Raw genomic sequence first — 23674 nt, forward strand, 5'->3', positions numbered from 1 at the left:
AAACAGCTCGTTGTCAAAAGATCACAGCTCTTCTTATCTTTCATTGGGCTAATACATTCATCTATCTATCTATTTATTTATGATCTATCTGTCTATTACATTCGTACAACACTTCAGCAACATGATTCTTGTGCCTGAACAATTGCAGACACGAATGAAATTTAAGCCAAAAGTTGAACCAGTGGCTATATTAACTGAGTCAATATCACCATAAGGTGCCTTTGAGACTTCCCAATCCCCCCCCCCTAAAAAAATCTGAGATTTTCCATTTAACTTCACATTTATTGTATTAAGTAGATGTTATGCTGTTAGAAACGCATGTTGGTCAAGCTCCCACACTTTTTATAAATTAACTGCAAGCAGACAATGTATACGCAAACAGCAAAATATGTCAACCCTGTCAGGGACAATTTCAAAGTAGAATAAATACATTGTAATTACATAGTGATTATAAAATGTATATTTTCAGAAAGCTATTTAGTCCCTTTCTCAACACTATGTTTTAGTTAATGGGAAAAGTATTTGGATAGTAATGAAATTAGGGCAAGCATGTCCACCCTGTCATGGAAGGCTTGCTGACAGGGTGGACAATGACAGGGTGGACATTGTTGAATAATGTTAGCATTTAATGAGCACATGGTGGACCTTCACTTAGCAACATGATTCAGTTAGCGAGCGGACTGTGTACTGTTTAACACATATATTTTGAATTTCTGAAAGTGATGATGAATATGATGAAAATTACGGCACATAAGTGTAAATACCTACTCTGCAACTAGCCACTGTTTCAGTCTCCACTGAAGAAAGACAAAATGCTGGTTGTGATGTCACTGAAAACATCAGCGGGTTTCTTAAAGGGGCATTTAGCCCAAAATGACAGGGTGGACAGCAATCTCAGGGACATATGCAAAATGTTCAATACTATTATGAAAATAGAATATACATGATCAAAATGACTTGTTTTATCAAATAACTTGTGACAATAAAACCATGTAAAAAAAGTATCATTTAACCACTTTACACACACTGAAGTTAGCAGAACAGTGTGTGGGACATGCCAAAATCACGTACATCCAAAGAAAAAAAATGGTATAAAATGAAGGAAACACATTTTAAGAGACATATTATTGTACCGATATGTGTGCAAATCTTTGGTCACTTATAATAAGACCTCAGAGTTTAATTATTCTGCTACATTTTCATGATGACTGAGTGATTCTGATGGGGACACCAAAGGCACTTTATGGTGATATTGACCCAACTTATTGGCGCCATAACTTTACTACACCCACCATTAGCTGGTTTTCTGAGCTCAGAACTGGCCTTTGAAGTTGTAAACTTTATATTCAAATAAACCTTTTGTCTTTCTTTAATACATACACTGGGTTAGGGAGGTTGTGACCTGAAATCTGAAAACAATGTAAGATGTACCACTAAAAGGTTCGTGAGCACGCTCTATAAAGTACAGTGACCTAACTATTGTTGTTTTATGCGTAACATGTGCATATTGTATGTCAGCAGGATGCCTGGTGTTGCGTGAACAGGAAACTAATGCAACATGTTCATCTGTGCTGTTCCACACTGATATTCAATAAATAAACACTGCAAAGCAAAAATGATGTGCCTGATCTCCTCTGCCAGGGTGTTTCAGAGTCGTCTGCTCTGGTTTTCAACCTCGTCTTGGGAATTACTACTCGAGACTCTGCATGAAATGTATAGTGGAGGCTTTACTTTTCATGCAAAATCTCCATGACATTAGAAGAGTCCAGTTGTTGCAAAGCTCATTTTTGACCCTTCACTGTCTACCGCTTCTGGTATATAGTACAATCCCTGCTATATAGTGGTAAATCCTCCTTATACTGGAAAGAATATGTCCAGAAGCACCATTGCAGTGCTTGGTGATCTCTACATTAACCATGACCTCAAATCCATTAATGACTTACAGCTCAAGTTACACAAGTAGCAATTCTGACAGTGTGGAAATTCATAGTTTGCTGAAATCACCATTAAACCATAAAAAGACCCCCCAAATACAGAGATCCCCCCCTTTTATTATCTAAAGTTATGAGCGTCATGACGCATCACTTTATTACTCTATGCTCTTACAAAAAAAGATCGTATATCCCTGAAAACTATATGTGATTACATCTACAGAAAAAGAACGGGTCTATATAATGTGTCGTTTAAAGTGCATGTCACATGATATTCGCAGTATATCATGTTTTATAACATTCTATTGATATTCAGTTTGTGATTATCAATAGAATGTATTGGACACCCTCTAGATTGTATAGACTCGCACTTCATGATTGTATCCAGAGACTTGTTGGTCAGGAGGTCCCCTTTTGCATTCAATTATTTCTGTTAGGGGAGCCGCCACCCTGACAGACACAATTCCCTCTATCTATACTGAATGAGTCCAGACCGCTATCATGGTGGGGGTGTGTGAAAGGGTGTCTTTGTCTTTGCTGTGCAGAATAGAACAATGTATTTGATATGGGAAATATGTCTTCTCTACATTAATAGGCTCATGGTTTGGCTCCCGCCATGTACACACACATTGGATTTACAACACAGCCTCTTTCATTTGATTTCTATTTGTATTCTTTTGCTAAACTACATATTAGCCCTCTTTGAATGTGTATATTGGCCTCTTCTCATTGCTTTATGTTTGGTGATATTTTTACGTCTTTCTAAAAATCAATAAAAAGTCAATCACAAATGTGAAGTCTTGCATCAGATGTGTAATATCATGGTGCAATATCTGGCAGAACACACCATCATTGAGGGCCTGAAGCCTTTTCATGGAACCTCTCATTATGGCAGAAGTGGAAAAGACACCGCACATCTTACAGACAGTATTCTCCACGTCGGCAGAGAGATGCTCAGTTCAGATTGGACCTAAGACCTTCTATCCTTAATTTGCTTTATCATCGGTGCTGATGTCGGTACTGACATTTCTTGACTAAATATCTAAAAATTTGCACGTCACGGGTTGAAAGTGGCTCTGCATGGCATCTACTGTTTTAAATCAGCTCAAACCTTACAAGGCCATCGCTGAGTTGGAGTCAACCAAACCTTTCTTCATCATGACCTTCGGGAGGAAAGAACGTTAACGGCAACCTCTGTGAAACGCACTCATTATGTTGAGCAAGACTCATCACTCACAGGAGTTTAGAGTTAAAACCAGAACTACTACTTAGAACTAACATCATTCTAAAAATTGTTAATGTTACATTACTACTCAGAGACTAATCATTCACAGCAATTTATGCTATTTAGAGTTACAAGTTAGACTATTCACCTACGTCAGCCGTGCTAGCTGAGCTCTCTGCTGGAGCCAGCAGCGCAAATTGATGTGGCAAATTGATACGACTCAGTCCTCCATCACACACACGCTCCTCCATCACACTAATGTCCACTTCAGGGGATTCTGGAGGGAAGAAAAGAGCCTTGGCTGTGTGAGGCAGGAGTTTCTCCAGTGATATGATCGCCTGGCCACTCAAAATGATGTAGTGGGTGGTGTTCAGACCTGTGGGGTAAACTTGCATTTAAAATACATCTTAATAAGCATCTTAAAACAATCCTCCCGACCCTTCGAGACCTAATGTGACTATAACCAAGACGAGCGTTTCCCCCCCCTAATAAATACTCCTCTAATACGGGGTAAAATCACATTAATGGAGCAGTCTGGAGAAAAATGCACCTTCTAATGTAAATGTAATAATGTAACATTGAAAAACAATGACGGCACTGTGGTCTTTAAGAATCCACTTGACGGCACAGACAACTCACCGGTAACTACTTCATAGTCTTAAAGATTCGATTTTTCAATCTTGCTGCATTCCTACACAACACACATGTGAACACAGGTCTGTTGTGTTGGTTCACGCAGTGTATTTTTATCAGTAAACCGTCAGTAACCTCCCCTACAAATAAGCTACCCAGTTCGACTGACACCACACTTAAGGAGCATGCCTGTCAGAGAGAATATCAGAGAGTGCAACTCTTTGTGTCTCATTGACGGCCTTTTCTAAAATCCTGCAGCAATCTGTAAGGGACATCAGGTAAAACAAAACAAAACCCAAACACAAATGTGATTACTTGAAGGTATGAGCTTATAAGAGTCAGCAAGTCATTCAAGTAGTCAGTGAAGTCATCTTATGCAACAATGATGACCCTGTGGCTATTTGCAGCGGAGAAAACAAAACAGGCATTTAGACACACGCATGACACTTGAACATGTTAACAGCCACACAAAAGCACGAGACATCAAAATTCCAACTGAGCAAATGGGAAGCCTGTTGCTGTCCACCTCTGCCTGAAATCTAAGACTCACTGTTACAAAGATTTTGCCACTGTTGTCATCGTAAAGTGTGCAGCAGAATGTGCCAAATGTGAAACTTGACAGGCATAGCACCAATTACTGACGGGGGGGGGGGGGCCGGGGTGCAAACACACAGTCAATTAGTACATTTTACACCTCATTTAACAATGTTTAGGAGAGAAGAAAAAAACACTCTTGGATTAGTGATGCCGCTTTGGAAGAGCTGCTTTAAATGTGTTTGGATCTAATTACCTGAGCAGAACCATCCTCAGAGAAGCTCAGCTGTGCACCCTGAGGTGCTATACACCACTGTCATAAGATCAGGATTTGGAAGCGACATGAATCACTGCTGACGAACAAAGTAACAGCCAACGCCAATCAACTTTTCTGAACCTTCGGATGCAGTTCAGTGCCAAAGGCTGGTCTTATGATTAGCACCGTCAAACATCCTCAGCCTGTTAACCCAGTTAAACTTACAAGGCTGGTTTTCTTCAACAGTCAGGAGGAGAGTTCCTGGGGGGAGCAGAACTGTGAGAAGCTGTGGTAACTGATATTAATGTTTTTAGATATTTATCTATTATTTCCTCTATCAGGTCACTTGATTGGGGTTAGTTCCAAACTGATGAAGAGCATGAACCGATGTGCTTTCTCGCCTTTTTTTTAAAATATGAGTGAGAGTAGAGGTCATCATTACCTTCACAATGTTATTAAGCCAATAAAGCTCAGCTGGTCCCTCCCGCCCTCAGACACTTTAGTTATGTTCTATGTTATTTCGCTTCATCTCTTTTCATTTAAGCATCTTACTGCTGTCAGCCATCATTGTCACGTTCATGTCCACCCTTCTTACACGCCCATAGGGGCCCATAGGACTGGACTACCCTCGTTGTCCCTGTGGCCTCTCTAGTATTGAATGAGCGAAGTCTTCCCAAAATCTAAAACCACTGCTGTAATAAACATCAATAAATATCACCCTCTTTCACTGCCCCATGCTGTTAATTTCTACACAATCAGTGTAGGAAATGCAGCGGGAGAGGTGGTCGGGGTTGACATGCGACAAAGGTCACCCAGCTGGGAGTCACACCGTAGTTGTATGGTTGTTATCCTAAGGCTACCGGGATTAACAGTGGCATACTACAGACACATAAATGGAAAATATTCTGGAAATTTTCTGAATAGGCTGCAATTTGAAGAGACACAGCTGTTAACTCCTACAACCGCCCTAGCTCTCGTATAACTTGCATCCTACCGGCCTTCATTAAAGGGACAACCTGTGTTGTGTTGTGGAAACAGGAAATAATTAAGGCTCCCATTGTACTTTAATACCCGTGTGTGATGAGACCTAATTTAGACACACAATAAGTCATTTTACAATAACCGAAACGAGATGGAAAAAGTAGAGTAGACAAAATTTGAACCCTTTTACTTTTATAAGAAGTATACCAATACACTTAACAATAAAAAGCAAAGGTAAGCAAACAGGCAGTAAAATGTGTTACTGACTTGGCTCAGTCCTTTAACAAGAGGCAGTCCACACACACACAAGCCGCAAAAGCCAAATTAATTCATTTAATTAATAAGAAAATAAGGTTGGATGAGGGGATATGGAAGGGGGCGGTGGTGTGAGGCATGTACGGATGAATGAAAGCGTGTGTGTAGACCTGTTGTTCCTTTTGCCAATCCCTCCTCTCAGATGCAGCCTGACGAGCCACGAGGCTTCTGCAGGGTGAAAACAGCAGAGCAGCGCAGGACGCCAGAGGCCGGCTGGAGCTGCTGTTTCAAATGACACACTGGGACACAATTTTAGTCTGGCCATCTTGCAACGCTTGAGCCACGATGCACGCAGCAGAAGGTCTGGAAAAATGTACATCGTCATCACAAGTCAGCAACGTTTTCACCGACATTCTCTCATACATACTACACAACATGCTACAGCTGCACTAAACTCCAGACACCACAGTTTCATTTGGGCAAACAGATGAATAAGCTCCATTAGTTTTAAGTTAGCTTATTTTACACTTTAGCTGTGTTGTGTCGTAAACCAGTCAGTATACATACTGTACTGTATCTGTATCTGTGTTGCTGTGCTTGCCATTCTAATCCGAAGCCTTAACTAAGTTTACCTTAAGAAAGAGCGCATGCAATCTGTGCTAGGTGATGTCTACATCTATAGGAACGCTTGTAAACCAGAGTTAGAAGAGAAAGAGAACAAGAAGGCAAGAAAGAAAGAAAGCGGTTAGGAAGGAAGGCGGGAGGGAAATGTCTTCCACTCATGAGAGAAAAAATGAATGAAAATAATTGAAGTATAACTTCCCAGCAAATTTCCAACCTTACTGGACTTGTGCATTTTAAAGTACGTGCAGCACTGCCTGGGAACAGGCTAGCTTGCTTTATGCTCTATGCTTTATTTATTGCTTCATGGGCCCCCTGGCCACCCAAGTGCAGTTTAGAATGATGAAACAATACACCCAGAATGAAATATATATCAGATTTTCATTTCTAAAACTATCCAGAGGTGTAAATACTGGTGGTAAACTTCTAAGGAGATTTGGATGCCAGAGATCTGTGCCAATCCTTTCAAAACTGAGGGGAAAAAAAACTGTCTTTAGCCATATTCTGGCATAATATGATACATGCTGTATTTCCTTGTCATGAAAACGTGTCACTTTTGGAATCTACCACAATGAAACAAAAAATCTCTTGGAACAAACATCTTAAAGCACTATTTAAAGCCTATAGGCAGGGAGGGTTTTTTTTTTTTTTTTTTTTTTTTAAATCTGTGAAACAAATGTTGTGTGGAGTGCTGTCAACTACTCAAAAATATCTCTTTAGATAACTCTTCAACACTACATATCCAACTTTCATGTTAAACATGAAAAAATGTGTTAGCCATATGGTCATACATACAATCAAATGCAGGCCAGGCACTGAAGCCACGGTACACATGAAGGGAAGCTAAGAGGTGATACTGTCACTGTAAAAGGAAATGTCACACTGTCCCCTGCAGATCTAAAAGTTGATTGCTCTCCCTATTCCAAACATCTAAACTAGATCACACACACATGAGAAAAGCTATACCTCTCCTGGCTATGCAGTATTTTTATTTTATTTTTTGCTGTCCTCTTAGGTATTCCACTTGTCATTTCTCATCATGGGGGAAAAAGTGTTTGTTTCTCTTTTCCCCACTTTAACAGTGTACCTGCAAAATGTCCTCTTGTGACAGAACTTGATAGTGGATGTACAAGCTGTGCCAAATATCTCAGAGGTGGCGTCTACATCAGTATGAGCCCTTGTAAACCAGAAATGGAAGGACACATACCTCCCGTTAAAGAGCACTGTCACAGGATTAACACATTGTATTATCTTCGGCCTCCTGCATAGCATGGAGTAACTGGAAAGCACGCTGAGTGCCATTAAATGTTTCAATGTTGCTTTAAGTGGTATTACGGGTGGTTTAACAAACCTCAGCTAGATTTTGACAACCAACTATGGGTACAGTAGGCCTATAAAAAACGATAAATATCAAGTCCTGTGCGGTGAAATAAACTAATTATTTTTTTCTTTGCTCGTAAAAAATTTTAAATGAACAAAATGGATTAAACAGTTTTTCTAAATTTTCAAAAATTCAGAATAGATAGATAGATGTACTTTATTGATCCCAGACTGGGAAATTATATCAGTGGCACAGAATCTTTTTAAGGAATGATTGGTATGGCCTATACAGTTGGCTTGTTCCAGTTATCCAAGTGCCAGTGCAATGGTGCTATTGCTATTTTCGTTGGGAATCTGCACTAATAGTTAGCTACCCATGAGCATCCTTGAGATCTGCACACAGATCGTAAACACGTATAAAGTATCAGTGTGTGCTGCTTAAGTCAGCTGAGTCTGTCTTCCTAAGATGTGTTGTTAAAGGGCACTATAGAGGTGTTTTGTGTGGCATTAGGTTTGCTCAGTTTTGGATGTTAATTGTAATTATTAGAAGACAAGGAGGCCCCCAATTAAATGACTAGAACCAAGGTGACTTTTATTCTTCTTGCCTTAGTAATTACCAGGTGTTAAAGTGGGCCAGAACGGTGTTCCAACACCATCTCTTCCGGCACCTTAACGTTAACTCAGCCAGATTGTGCACAAGCTTGATCATATTAGTAATGTTTCAAAATAATAGCCATGGTCAACATGTTTCATTTCACTGATGAGTGGAACAGATTGGCAACGTGTCATACGCAAAGATTCGCAAGATTTAACAGAACCAAATAACTTCCAACAAGATCTGCCTTGTAATTCACAGTCACAGCTTATCCAGCAGATGTGATAGTACAGAACATCATTACCATTAGATCCTGTCGCCCTGACCGAATAATTAACATTTATCACCAATGCTGTGCCTCTGCGCGTAATGTTGAATATGCATGTGCACATTGTTCCTGCTGATGTGTGATGACCATGGGTGTTTAATAATTAATATAGATAAAAGGATTGTTCCGTTCCAGCATATTAATATTAAATTGTTCTGTGGCTGTCCGGGACAAATTATGTCAGGCTACACCGTAACAGCACATCGTCTCGATGGGACAGTATTTACACAGGCTACACACTGGCCACAACACTATGCTGTTACTGTTATATTTTCATTTTAATGGTGAAGAATCAGTGTCACAGGGCAGCGGCGACAAAAATCGAAAAGGGGGGTAGCTGTATGTGGTGGGGCATCAGCATGCAGAAAGTTACATATTTATGGTGAAACTGTTCCAAACCCTGGTTAAGATCTACAGCATAACTACTGAACGTCTGTACTAAATACACACAGGGAGCTGTTAATTAGCTTTTAGAGGCACATACAGGCCCAGTAATTTATACATAGGGCACCCTAGAGAGCACTTCATCACGTTTCCTTGCATACTGGACCTCCACAGAGGTGGAGCACATTTAATTTACCAAGGGGGCATCCAAGAGGTCACTCTTAGAAAGGAGGTGAAGAGGAGAGGTCAGAAGAGACACCTCTACACCTAAACCAAAGATATGTGGCAGGCGATTCAGAACAGGCAACAAAAAGCAGGAGTGCGCCCACCATGTGTGAGACTGTGTTACCAGATGAGCAGAACGCATTCCACGCTCACTTTGATCTCCTCAACAAAGAATCAGCTGTCAAGTCTCAACAGAAACCCCGATGAGAGCGAATGTAAGTAAAGCTGCTGGGCAATACTGACAACATCCCTAGCTGTGGACTGAGAACACGTGACAACCAGCTGTCATCACCGACATCTTAAACACATCACTGTCACAGGACTTACTTGTGTTCCCCCCTGCTTCAGACAGCCACAGTCATCCCTATAAAAGAGTCTGCAGTTTCTAGTCTGAACTCCCGCCATGAGGAACTCATTCTGATGAAGTGCTTTGAGAGAAACTGGTTCTCCAGCACATCAAGTTCAGCTCAGCATTCCAGACAGTCTCCCCAACGAAACAGATAACCGACACTGCTTAGCAAACTGAGCACTCTGGGCTTGAGTCTTACAGCCTGTGAATGAATATTGCACTTCAACAGCCCCAGGCAGTCCTCATTGGCTGTCACACCTCCTCCACTCTAGTGTTGAACACTGGAGCCTCCCAGGGCAGTGTGCCAAGCCCCTGTCTGTTCATGCTGCCCATAACCGACTGCCACCCCCATCATGGAGAGAACTCTTGTAAAGTTTGCAGATAACACCACCATCATCGCCTGCTTATGAACTACGATGAGAATTTATATGGAGATGGAACAAGCTTCCAGAATGGTGCCAAGAGAACAGCATGCCGCTCAACATTAAAATTCCCATGCAAAGTTATTGTCAGCTCTTACAGAGGAGGTCTAGAAAGCCTCCTCGCTGGAAACACCACATGCTGACATGGGATGTGTAAAGCCCAGGTGAGTTCATCATTGGTGCCCACCCACCGAGCATCAGTGATATCGGTGAGGTGAGGTACCTGTGCACACCCCAAAGGATATTAAAAGACAGTACCCACCCAGGCCACAGCCTGACCGCCCTGCTGCTGACTGGAGAGAGATACACAAGTATCAGCTTCTTTTCTACGACTGTAAATCATCCTCTGCACTTTTTACCTTATGTTGCAACTGTGACTAAAACTTGGCTTCATTGTGCATCAACGTGCTGTAGACTGACAAATGACTTGTTCCTTGTAAGCAGTTTATGGTTACTTACAAATAAATCACATCCGGACCACGAGCTTTGTTGTCATCCCACTGTATCCCATTATATTAGAATATAAAACTGTTAGCTATATGTACAATACACATTTTTAAGACTCCACACTCTTAACCCCTATAATGGTATGTATGTATCACTTTAAATGTGCTGTGGAGGTATAGAGTTTATTTTTATGTGACCAGAATTTAGTACATTTTGAAAGCAAAGCACTTAAAATGGGCCATACTGTAACTGTAAACCCACAGCAGATTATCAGACCTGATTTATTTCTCCCAAGCACAAACTATTGATACCACCTGATTGCGTGAAAGCAGAGACTTGTGAGGCAACAAGCTACATACACGTGTATTCAATATATCATTCCACATTTGTGAGTATTAAATATTTCTTTTTGATGAACATCTCTCCTAAAATGTATCTACAGTTTGCATTTCAGACCAGATTCAGTGAATTATACCTTTAAACCCAGGACATTAATAGTGATACCAAATGTTAATGGTATAAATCTTTTATAGTGCAACTATAGGTGTACATGTGAACTAAGAACTGATATTAATTCATGTAATATCACAAAACATGTTGATTCAGTATATTCAAAGCAACAACATATACATATGAGTGTGTTTTAAAACATTATTTCCATTAGAGGAACATAGTGGAATTGTTTCATGTCCTAATCAAATCTACAAAGCTATTTAAACACATCAGAAAAGTGAAAGTGAAAGATTTTCAAGGCACTTAGAATTATGCGTGACGAGAATCTAAAGAAACAAAAACATGAACAAAACTCCATTCACATTAATCACATATTAACACATAAGATCCACTTGATAATCCAGATATATTCAGTGATTGAAAAGGCACGTCTCAGTCTCAAACATGAAATAGTAAAAACCATATCCTGGCAAACATTATGGGTTGCCATTCATCCATAAAGTGCATCACATGACCTTTTCCAGGCCTATTTTGAGACCATTCAACGTTAGCTGTGGTTATTATCGACGTCATTAACTCACCATCAAAGGGCGGAACCAGTTGGTTAGTACACTTTTACACACGTGAAACCTTTGATTCTCAAGTGTTATTTGGGTCTAAAAATATGGCTTTTGGAGATGACGTGTAGGTCTGGCAACAGTCTGGATGCTGGTACAGAGCCAACTGGGCTGAGCACTGTCTATCAGGTAAATTAGCACCATTGTGATATAATGGGAGTCTGCTGTCTGCATTCCTTGACTGAAGCTAAGGTTCATCTTAAAATAAATGATCAACTGTTTGAGTTCTTTAAAGGGTTAGTTCACTCAAATTACAAAACATGTTCTCACCTACTCTTTCTTCCCTTAAAATTCTTCTTCCACCCTTATACACATTGTTACTCAGGATGTTACCTCCATTATTGTTCGTTAGAGGGCGGTTCCAGAGCAAATTGTTGAAAGTGAGGTCTGTGGATTATCCCCTGTAACCATACTATTGTTCATGGAAAATTCCTGTTGATTTTGTTTTTGTACACAATAATTCAATACCACAAACAAAATACCACTCACACTAATTGTATCAAGACAGAGGCAGAACTCTCAGATAAATTATCTGCATGGCTACACATCGGTAGGAGTATTTAGAAAAATATGTCTTGTTGTAAAATGGGTGAACTGATCCTTTAATCATACCCACATCACAGTATTTTGTAGTCCATGAAGAATACAAGTCTAGGCCTATAGTCTACAGTCTATTAGCAAACAAGGCGCCAAGAGGTCCAGCGTTAAAGTGGCAACAATCACATCTAGAAGCAAACAGATTCGTGCGTGTGTGTGTGTGTGTGTGTATAAAAGGAAATGCGACATAATGATCAGCCTTTCCGTTCCTAAAAAAGCAACAATAGCTTACGTTTCCATGGCCTTCTCTTGGTACGGTGCCTTACTGATTCTATTGTTTCTCGCATGACTTCCCACATATCATGCATGGCACTATAAACAAGAAGGGATGGGATTTGGGCTGCAAGCTGAGTTTGACTGAAAGTGAAAACACAATAAAGTGCCTATGAAATGCAGTCTGTCTCAATAGCCTCAATGACAGTCAATGGCAGTACAAAGCAATAACATGGAAGTATCTGCAAACAGAAATTTCTCAATCCTCTGCGATACCTACCTGGTCACCAATGCTTCTAACGAGACATTTCATTTCTCCAGGCTTCTCTTCTTTTTCTTATTTCTATAGCCAGATGGGTGGGGGGGGGGGGAATCCATAAGGCAATGCACGTCTGCAGAAGCTGATGAGATGATGGTTCAGGTTTGCTGTGGATTGTCACAAATGTGAAACACATCACACCACCCGGTGGAGTGAGTCCTCAATCTTTTCTTTTTGTTCAAGAAGCCAAACTTTGGCTTTGTGAACGCAAACTGATCCAATCTGGCAGCCACGGTAGGATGGTCAAGTATAGCCATGTCCACATATAGTTCTTTTAAGAAGTTGCACAATGTTCTCAGAGTCATCTGCTCGCATATAATGTGTCACACATAATATCCCAAGATCCATCGTATTGGGGGAAATATAAGTGAAACAGGATGTTGCAGCAAAAAACGGGTTCCTTTTAACACTATGCAGATATCTTGAGTTACCCAACCCAGTATAAGATCCAACTCCAAGACAGGAAGGTGAAACAGCAGCTACAATTTGCGGGGAAAGGAGAGTTGTGATAGGAGGAGGGAGTGGTAACGTCAAAGAGAGGGTAGAAAAACACTAAAGAAGGGTATGGAATAGCACTCAAACAAAAGGAAAAGTATAGGAGTCCAGTAAGGGAGGGGGAGAGGAAGGACAAAGGGGAAGAGGAGGACCAGGTGTTGTCACTGCTCCAACTTCTGGTGGTAAAGCTGAGTGACCTGGATGACCGGAGGAGAGGTACTGAGCGACGGCCCACACCAGCAGGCAGAGGATCGCACTGGCTGGACCTCACATCGGCCACTAGAGAGAAATAGGTCACAGCAGAGGAAACGTGTTCAGCATTTGACTTGTTCAACTCAAATTAAATACAACTGCAGGGCTGTACATCTCAGACAAAACAAAGCCAGACAGACTGAGAGCATCCAATAAGAAACGTACAGTAGGGGAGAGGCCACCCTCATGGAAGGAGACAGATACTGTGTGGCATGTTATTAACGCCAACGAGTTACAGTTACATTGAACAGCAGGAAGACAGGCTTTGCTTCTCATTCTCTCCCATCATGATCTGCATGGATCATGGAAGATATCAGGATCTTTTACTACTGGTCTCCATCTCTAAATATGACTATTAACTCTGTACAGGACCAGCATGCCACACAATGAGTGACTAGATGAGATCCAGATCTCGGTCTTAATTACTCTAAGCAAGAAGACAAGAACTATGAGTTGATCAGAAACATTTGAATGTTTTCGGATTATGTCCATCGCTGTGAACCAAATGATGGGGAGAGTTAGGAGGAAGACCTGAAATCCAACAACCTACGATGCCCACATAGTGAGCACACATCACCGTGTGAAAGAGAGACAGCACTGACAGCATGTGTTAGTCACGTATGATGCAGGGGGAGCAGCCAAATGGTTCACAGAGCACAAAGCATTGCAGTACGATGAATACACACCATGGGTGGGGTCGAATCATTTTCAGGTCATTCAATTCAAAAAGTGGAGACAATACTCAACACTTTACCTGAGCGCCTATTATTTAGCCAGGTATTGTGACAAGCGGATATAAAAACTTATGAAGTACAGGAACTCTCAGGGAATGGAGTTTTAACACCATTCTTTCAAGGTTTGTGTCCTCTAGGCCACCGTAGTTTAAGGGGATGGGAAGGGACTTTGTCTAAGAGAGCATCTTAGCAATTTTCCTGAGTTAGGTGCACTGAAAGTGAACCGATCCCAACCTTGATAAACATCCTGTCTGCAAGCACTTTAAAGTCAGGTTAGTATTTTTTTCAGGTCCATCTTTATTCAATACTCGCATTTCATATGTACAGCCAGTTTAGGATTATGTGTAAATATAGTACAGCATGTGAGGATTGCATTCTGACAGACTTGAAAATAATACAAACCTATTCGTAAACACCCTGATACCACAAAACAGGACACCTCCATTATAGTACACCAGTTAACAGTGGGATGCATGTTACTGAGAAGAGGAATACTTAAAGACAATATGCCATATAGGGTTAGCCTGCTGAGCTGGTATGTGAAGTACCTCACATGTTATGGGGCTCTTTTTCAAATTGGGGCAGCACTGCTGTGAAATGTGAGGACAAAAAACACAAGAAGGGAAGGGAGAACTTTTAAAAAAGCAGATGAGCAGGTGTGACTATGATAAAAGTAACAATGGAAATCGCCTTTTCACTTTCGAGTCAGTGATGTCATTACAGACGTACATGCCAGTCAAGCATGTTTTTATAAGGACATATCAAACACTGAGGTCTTTATCCATACACGTGCTCAAGTCCACATAAATATATATACATAATTCATTACAGGAAAACTTTGGGGTTGTGCATTTCTTGCAAATCTAATGAATATGTCTGAACACAAGACATGTGTACATTATGTGGAGATAGAGATGCTAAGCTATTGAATATGCTGAAAAAATGGTGTGAAGAAAATATATGGTACTGTTTATAATCTCTCCGTCTCTGTACAGTCTGTAGTAGTTGGGATTAGAGAAGCCGTTAAATTGGTATGGACTAATAAATCAATGCAGGGAAAAAAGATGATAGTTGGTGAGGACTGATGAATCACATGGAATTTAAGCCCCAGAGTGGCGTAATCTTCTGTGTGATATTAGATCAACAAAATCCATAATCTTCCGCAGTGTTAACAGTAAAAGTAGCCTACACTACTCACAAAAAGTTAGGGATATTCGGCTTTCAGGTGAAATTTCAGGATGAACCTAAAATGCATTCTAACCTTTCCAGGTGAACTTAATGTGACCTTCTCTAAACCTTTGAATGCACATGTCCAACTGTTCAGTGTTTCAGTACTTTCTGCACAAGTTGCTGTTCTCTAACAAGAAGCTTAACAGCAACATTCACAACAGGTTTGATCCATGAATCCACCAATACATTTCCTGCTTCAGTTAGAATTGGTATTTAAACAGTCCTCCTCATCCTGCTGTTCACATTCTGACATCATGAGACCAAGACGACACCTAACAGTTGATCAACAGCACCTCAACACTGGAGGCTTCAAACAGGAAGTCCTCAGACGGAGGTGTTCACTGAGCTTAGAGGATCACAGAGTGTCATCAGGAGGTTGGAACAGTGATACAGAGACTGGAAGAGTCACAGAAAGGAGAGGAGTGGACGTCCTTTGGCCACATCCCAATTTATTGAGACACTGAAAATGTTGTGTTGTGGTATACCTACCACTGTTGGTAGATTTTCTTCAAATAAATTGTTTAAGATGAATAAAATTACCATTGCATGCTTCTACTTAAATGCCCTACTTTCATGATATAATATCAATGTAGCATTCACTTTTTCCATTTTCCATATATTTCACCTGAAAGTCGAATATCCCTAACTTTTTGTGAGTAGTGTATGAGGGACTACAGTGGATTTACAGGAGGTTTTGTTAAAAGGAGTGTCTATTTGCGCCCGGGTGCAAATAGCCTGACGGCTGCTATTCGGCTTTTTAAACCTGGTCAGGTCACTCAGTATAAAGAATACACATGAAGACTTCCACCCAGGGGAAAAGAGTTCAAATCCTGTGTGAGACCAATGGTAAATTATAGTGATTTACTTGTAAACTTAGTTAACTTACTGTACATATTTCAGTTTTATTATTATCAGTTTTCAGTTGCAGTTTGGCTAGATTTAGGCACCAAGACTACTTGATCAGGTTTAGGAGATCATGATTGAGGTTAAAATACGGTTAAAACAAATGTAAAAAGCAGAGTACATTAAACACAAAATATCTTCTTTCCAGCATACACACTGGTGGAAATAGCCATATTGGCTTTTTACGCCTGGGTGCTCTTAGTGTTGTTAACTTTTGCCTTTGTTAAAATGGTGATAAAACATCACACAGCTGGGAGACTTACCAATTACATCAGCAGGGCCATGTCTTGTTGAAGGTGGTAAGCAAGTGCGTGGCATCTGATTTTTTTATGAAGGACTTACTCTCTTTGCGATATTGCTACTTTTGCTTTAGGATTAGATACTTGCTGCACCGTCAGTAGGACCCAGTGTTAATCATCATGCATTAATCTTGCGCCTGTTTGTGATCTGTGTAGTTACTGTGTAATTTGATTAAGAAGTGGAGGCTGAGGCAGGAAACGCCCACACTGTGCGTGGAATCTATGGAGGATAGCGAAGAGAGAGCCTGAACTTTCCATATGTGATCATGTTTTAATAAAAAGTCTCCTGGTGTTTTAATCTGCTCTAATTCCCAATTCTAATTAGCTGCTGATGCAAAACTCACCGCATCCTCCAACTGTTTCACATTAAGAGCTTCCAGTGGTAAATGGGGCACAATCCCTCTAATTCACTCGAGGCTCGATTGATAAACATCTCAAGTATTTGTGTAAAATTAATTAGCAAGAATTTAACACCACAGAATTCATTAGAAAATAATTTATGGTCTCTACAATCAGGATCTCAGAGCGAGTGGTTAGAGTGCTGGGTGTGGGATGCCTATTTTCATGTACAGACGATATCAATGCTTGAAAGTGGAAAAGTGAATTGTGCTGAATTTACCACGCGAGCTGCCTACTATTCCAGACGAGATACTACAACATCACACTCACTGTTGTTACTGTGCGTGTGTAAAATGGAAGAAAATAGACTTGAAACCTAAGAAGACACTTCAGGTTTTTTGATGTAAAACGCAAATGAAATGCGAGCTGTAACGCAGCCTTTGAGAACTCAGGAAGAAACGTGCACCAGCGCCCCTTCAGATGCTACACACGGAGCACTCAATGTTTATCATTCACTCTTGCCCTCGACCCCTGAGCCACTTCCTAAAAGCATTACAAAATTAACTCTGGGGTCGGTGTAAAATATAGCCAGCTGTTGTAAGAGTGGGAAGGTGCTGGGAAGGTTAAATACTTAATGATGGCTTATTTGACTAAACCTGCGGCTGTGTGAGCCGTGCTTGGTCGCTGCATTTGTGGTGTTTGTTGGTTCGAGGACTCCTACATCTTATCCACTACTGTGTGTGATGTTTGTGTGTGTGTGTGTTTTTTACCCAGTGTCATCAGGCATGTCTTGATCAGCTTCTGCAGCAGATGACTCCACGTCTGCATCTGCGCTGCTGCTCTCACTGCCCTGAGCTGACAAACCACACAGAGACTCTGGGCTCACACACTCACCACTAGGACAGAGACACATACAAACACACACACATGCAACAATATGGTTCTTAGAGACTTAGACATAACAGTCAATATTATTTTTGGACTGGAAACTTGTGTGTGGATCTTAATTGCTACAGCCATGGTGGGAACCTGATGTAACTAGCATGTTACATGTCTTATTCACATATCTTGTTCTTACACCTGCATATTTGTGTTTGTGCATGTCAACTGACTTGATATGCTTCTCCAGAAGCGTGATGGCCTGCTCCCTCTCCTCCAGCCTCCTCTTCAGGGAGGCAATCTCTTTCTGCTTCTCTAGCAGCTCCTTCTGGAGACGATAGTTGCTCTCCTCCAGGGTCTCGCAGAACGCCTGCGAAAGAGGGAACACAGAATGCTTGTTGACCGCGAGAGAAGAGGGTGAACTGTGACAGGCACAACAGGGGAAGACAGGGGGAATATTTTACAGGAACGAGTCCAAGGAGTCTACGAGTAAACCCTTGGGCAGACTGTACATTAACGTGAGGTGCCTGCCGAACAAAATGTCCAGGTCAAGTCGACTATTTTACAAGGACAGCTATCGGGGACATGTGAAACTTGTGAAAAAAATTATTGCAAGCCGTAAATAGAGTGACTCCCCACTTGTCGCCAATAAATACCATCCAGCTTCTTCACATCGCTGTAAAATGGGGGACTGAGTATCATTTTAAATGCTTAAATACAGTGCCCATATGATACCTGAGGTCTGGTGGTAACGTGAAAACAATATTTCATACCACACTTTAATATGCTAACACACTACACACTTCTTAAAAGCATCAGTGTTTAATGTTGTAGAGAAACAGCCGTGCCAGAACTGTGTCCGGGGTGTAAAACCTGTGGAACTGTTTTATTGGGCACACAGAGGAGCACAGACATTAACTTCCATCAGCAACAATGACAGAGAGAAAAATGGTGATTGGTCAATTTTAATAGCTCAGACGAAACAGTATACCGACAGCAGAAAAGAATATAGCAGCAAATCAAAATGTGTATAAAAGGTCACCACAAAAAAAATGAGAACAGTGGATTATTTTTTTATTTTTTTTATCCATTTCCCAGGCACACTTACTCTGCTCTCCTCCAGACTATCAAAAGGCCCAGGTGGGTCATCCAGACACAGAAACTCTCTCACTGCCAGGCTGCGAAGGAGAACAAATGGTTTAACATAAACATGTGGTCAGTAAAACAATAAAAAAAAATCTTAAATCAACTCTATCAATTTGTCAGGGTAATATGTGTGTTCCACACAGCACTGACGAGGCCAACACAAAACCATGCGAGTTCATCCCTCCGAGTTGAAAACCACGATAACAGTCTGCTCTGGCGTCAGGTGTTTTATTGTTAGTTGTGACATTTATTTGAGTTATGCTTGAATGCTTCATATTTAAAAAGGCAGGAATCATAAATTACCTGGTAAACACTTTACAAAGCATGTGGCTCACACAAAAAGCTAAAGAAATCATTTAAAAAAAAAAATCATGTAACGTACCAGTTGGCAATGTCCTTATGTGCAACCAGGTTTTGCAAAAAGGCCTGTAGTCCCAACTGTCTGTCTTCCAGGAAGTCGCTGTCATAGTTGTCTTTGAACCACCGCTTAGGAGGCAGCGAGAGGCGGAAACCTGGGAACATCTCCTTCAGCTTAAACACACAACAAACCACAGAGACAGAGTAAGGAATGAGGACCATGTGATGTGTTGTGCATATCGTTACTGTAAAATAATACTAAACAGTGTTAAAGACTGTAGGTTATCACACAGAGACCTAGAGAAATAGTACGTGCTGCTGCTCCACTCACACTCTACCTGTCTGGCACGATCTGATTGAAGTAATGACGCTATTCAGGGTGCAAGTCTGCTGTCCTCCAGTCCTGATTTAACAGTCAAAAAGTGCCTGGTGATTTACTAACTCCTCAGAGCAGATGTACCAACCGGCATGCAGATTGACACAGACAGGTTTAAAAGATACTAAATTCATAACAGGACGTGATGTCAGTTTGCTCAGCAGCAGCTGGGATTGTGCGTGTGAGCGAGCATGCATGCACACCTGCTTGTTTTTACACTTGGTAGCCTGAGCCATGTGCATAAACTTTAACTGCAGCAACGGTTGCCGAGGTTCAAACTACTACACCAATAATGTTTGGCGCCAGCTACACAGTATGGAGGCAGTGCTGCATATCAAAAGCTGATTATGTGCTGACCATATTCATGCTTCCCTTTATGTAAGTACACGTGCTTTTTTTGGCCCCTCTGTGAGATTCACACGCAAGCAGCCAAGTACCTCTAAATAACCGAAACCTCACTGCTTTTTGCAATAATTCTCGGTAGTCATTTGCTTGAATATCATCCAAAAATGTTTGCTTATGTGCCACTGTGACCAACCAGTTACATGTATGTAAGAGCAATGCAGCCTCTGCAATTACTATACGTACACAGCAAACGAACTGCCTCAGTGAAAAAGCCACAGGAATGGAGTACAGGATGCTAATACATGTTTTCCCCTCTGCAATCTGTGATCAGACTGTCCTTACCGAAACCATGAGAGACCTGCTCCCCTAGTTGGCTCGGGCCTGTTGGCTGTTTGGGAACAGAAGGCTTCTTTGTGCAGCTCTAATCACTTCCACAATGCACTCAAAAACAAAAGAAAACATGCCGAAAGCAACATGTCCATAGTCAAGAACAGCGTCTGCAAACAAGGACGGATGGATGATCACAAAATAAGAGCTCAGTTTGGCCTGAAATTTGGGACTGCCCGTTCTTTCCACGCAAACATGCGTACGCAAGCATATGTAGGGACAACACACCCAAACACACCTTGTCGTTGAGTCTGGAGAAGTCTGTGTACCTTCTAAAAACAACCCAGCTCTCGTCTGGAGTCTTCCTGACCAGGACCTTAAATACCTGCAGAAGGGAGAGCATACACACATCTTAAGACTTAAAGACATGCTCACTGACATATTGCCATACAGTATACGAAAATCAGCCCTGTCTTCCTCTTTCATCAGCACAGCCTGAAATTATACCCCAAAATCCAGCTCCTGTCATGAAGTGAACAAAACACACTGATGCCTCTTCTGTAATTACCGAACAACTTGTCTCTTAATTCTTTTGTTGGGAGATGCTATGCATCTAAATTATGAGTGTCTGTGTGCCGAGTAAATGTTGACATTAGACTTTTAATCTCCAGCATGCATCATGCTATGTGCACATCCTCAGTGAGCATGTCCTCAATGTATCCTGTCACTGAGCATGTAGCACGTAGCATTTAGGAGCCAGAGCACTTGGCTGGAGAGGTGTGCCATACATGCTGCGCAAGTATCAAAAAGTTGTCGTGATAAGTGTCATATAAGCAGACTTTCTAGCTTCATACCGTGAACTTGGCCCTCTCCTCCATGACCTCATAACCAAGCACAGTGGGGGTAATAGGCCTCTCCTCGCCTTGCTGGCTCCCGGCAGGATCTGATGAGGAGCGGGGGCAGCCGGAGTACTCTATGAAGGGCTCCAGAGTCCCATTAACCCTGGCCCGTGCCCCAGGGCTCTGAGGGGGCGGTGGTGTCCTGCTCCGATTGCCTCTGCCCATGCAACGGGACTGGCGCTGAGAAGTTAATAATCCACATCCTCTTCCTTGGTCCTCCCTGATGATGGAGGACTCCAAGCTGCTGGAGACGCTGCCTAGTGATGAAGCTCGCTGTGGCCGTCTGAGCTTGCTGCTACCTCCTGACAAGGCTCTGTCCATGGGCACAGGGACGGGCACGAAGGGTGATGCCATCTTCCGGAGCCGCGCGCTCCTGCCCCGCCACCACACTAGTCAGCAAGGTTCCTCACCCAGACACCGACCTTGCCTGACTTCAGTGGTGCTGTGTGATGACGAAGAGAAGCAGTACTGCTCGCTCTGAGCGGTTGTCGAAGACCTTGAACACCTTGTGCAGGAGGCGAGAGTAATTTGGTATGTTCAGAGCATTTATCATGATCAAATATCAGACTGCAAAAATAGGATCCTCACAATTCCCTTAAACCTGCTGCAATGGATCAGAATCTGTCAGCCAACATAACCCTGACATAAGGGTACCAGACTGTGAAGACAGATGAATTATTGACATGAGCCACACGTCATTCATAATTTATAGATTTACGCATTATGTGTAAAGTTCATAATGGAGAAAACCTGTAAAGATCTGTAAATAACTACTGCCGGATCCTGGCAAAAGATAAGCTTTAATGTCCCTCTTCTTTTCAGTGAATGCCACATGACATCACATGCCTGTGATGCTTTGATTTAAGATACAGGAAGAGAAACCTGCCAGTTGGTTTTCATGGAAGAAATCAGTGTGTGTTCAGACTGAGGCTGACAGCCACCGGTCAAACGTGCTCACATTCATTCAGCATCAGGGCTCGGAGACGCCTCTCTGTGCCTCTGTATGACTGGAAATGACAACCCTAAGGACAGGACAGTGTGGAGAATGTGCCGGCAGATAAAAACTCAATGTCAGATCGAGGCCAGGGGACAAAAATATAACACAGAAGTGAAAAGAGGGTGAAAGGGGTAGAGTATGGAGTTAACAAAATGACAGATCTCTCCTGCTATTTTTAGTGCGCCTGTGAAACATGGCGATAGAGCCGCTATGACAACAAAACGCTGGCGGCCTAATATCCTGTTTAGTGCATTTGTAGTCATGTGTTTTGTAAGTCGAGTGGCTAGCTACGTGGCTAGTGTTTAGTAGGTGAAGTTAACAAGCGAGCTAACCTCCAACTACGAACTCCATTAACAAAATACGGAAATGTAGCGGTTAGTGTAACGCTGCCCTGCTTTTGGGTTCAAGCACAACTGGTAGCTACAATGACTAAGACTTGCGTGTAAAACAGTAAGGTAATATAGTAAGTATTGTATTTTAAGTAACCACCATGCAAGCTTGTTTAAAAATATGTCATATTAGAGTCACTGCAAGAGCTAACATTAGCTAGATTAGTTACAATTGCTTCCTATTCACAGCAGTCTTAACAAAGTATGCTAACTAAAATTGTATTAAAATAAGAGCTGGTTAAAAAATCTGATTCATGCCGAATTGAATAGCAATTCCAAATAGTTCGTAAAACATCTTCTTCAATTTTCTTTTAGGTATTTTGCCAATGATACATAAGGCAACGCTTAACCGGCACATTTTTGAATGACGTTTGGCGTGTGCTCTGTCCCACTCACAGACCCTGGGAGACGAGGCTATCACATTACCGTCACGTTAGCTAGCAAGCTAAGGACGGGCAGCCTACGTGGACAAAGCTAAGCTGACGCATGATGACAAGGACTTTCGCTTACCGTTTGAGGCCAATATCTGTCCCCTGCAGACAATTTTTTTTATCATGCACATAAAAGCGGACGTCTGATTATCCTGACGCTGTTTATCCGCGGCACTATCTCCTCCCCGGTGCAGTTCATGTTAGCCCGCTTGAATACAGACCACGACAGCTGCAGTGCTCCACCATAACCAGATGAGGGCACTGCAACACACAATATATGACCCCACTGGACTGTACTGCACTGTAACTCAGCAGCGTGCAGCACTGGCTGTATACAAATGAGCAATGAGCTTTCCATAGCTGGTCAGCACATGCACACATTGCATAATATGCAGTGATAGTTCATTCTTTAGATCTTATTGACAGTTACTAAAACTGTATTTAACCTGTGGAAAAATGATGCAAGAATCTACATGTATGGTGTAGAGTAGCTCCTGTTATTTGAAGTACCCTATCTGTTGATCCCTGGAGCAGTCCCTTGATTTCTTGCATGACATTAATGTCATGTTTA

At 41.7% G+C, this 23674-nt stretch overlaps 1 protein-coding gene across 5 annotated transcripts; it reads right to left on the reverse strand.

Moving 5' to 3' along the window:
• Window positions 1–12744: 12744 nt before the first annotated feature.
• On the reverse strand, window positions 12745–23260 carry snx16 (sorting nexin 16). Of its 5 annotated transcripts, none has more exons than XM_070853251.1 (9): window positions 23183–23260; window positions 21242–21791; window positions 20686–20772; window positions 19365–19513; window positions 18945–19014; window positions 18070–18206; window positions 17728–17853; window positions 14735–14776; window positions 13352–13479 (listed from the first exon to the last, which is right to left on the reverse strand). In XM_070853251.1, the coding sequence occupies exons 2-8, from the start codon at window positions 21638–21640 to the stop codon at window positions 14758–14760; spliced, it is 987 nt and encodes a 328-aa protein (XP_070709352.1). In that variant the 5' UTR covers window positions 21641–21791; window positions 23183–23260; the 3' UTR covers window positions 13352–13479; window positions 14735–14757. The 5 variants fall into 5 exon arrangements, with proteins under 5 accessions (XP_070709349.1, XP_070709352.1, XP_070709353.1 ...); XM_070853252.1 differs by having other exon boundaries at window positions 13393–13479; window positions 14740–14773; XM_070853250.1 differs by having other exon boundaries at window positions 13393–13479; window positions 14740–14776.
• Between the last annotated feature and the right edge of the window lie 414 nt (window positions 23261–23674).

The sequence above is a fragment of the Pempheris klunzingeri genome, chromosome 21 (assembly GCF_042242105.1).
Source record: "Pempheris klunzingeri isolate RE-2024b chromosome 21, fPemKlu1.hap1, whole genome shotgun sequence".
Lineage (NCBI taxonomy): Eukaryota > Metazoa > Chordata > Actinopteri > Acropomatiformes > Pempheridae > Pempheris > Pempheris klunzingeri.

What these genes read in the sequence shown, in the direction of transcription:
- snx16 (XM_070853248.1), bottom strand. Translation starts at nt 21,640, where the DNA reads ATGGCATCACCCTTCGTGCCCGTCCCTGTGCCCATGGACAGAGCCTTG. An exon ending in TCTCCAGACTCAACGACAAG is followed by an intron (nt 19,514 to 20,685) that starts GTGTGTTTGGGT and finishes TGTGTGTTTAAG; the next exon opens with CTGAAGGAGATGTTCCCAGG. An exon ending in CATAAGGACATTGCCAACTG is followed by an intron (nt 19,015 to 19,364) that starts GTACGTTACATG and finishes TCTCCTTCGCAG; the next exon opens with CCTGGCAGTGAGAGAGTTTC.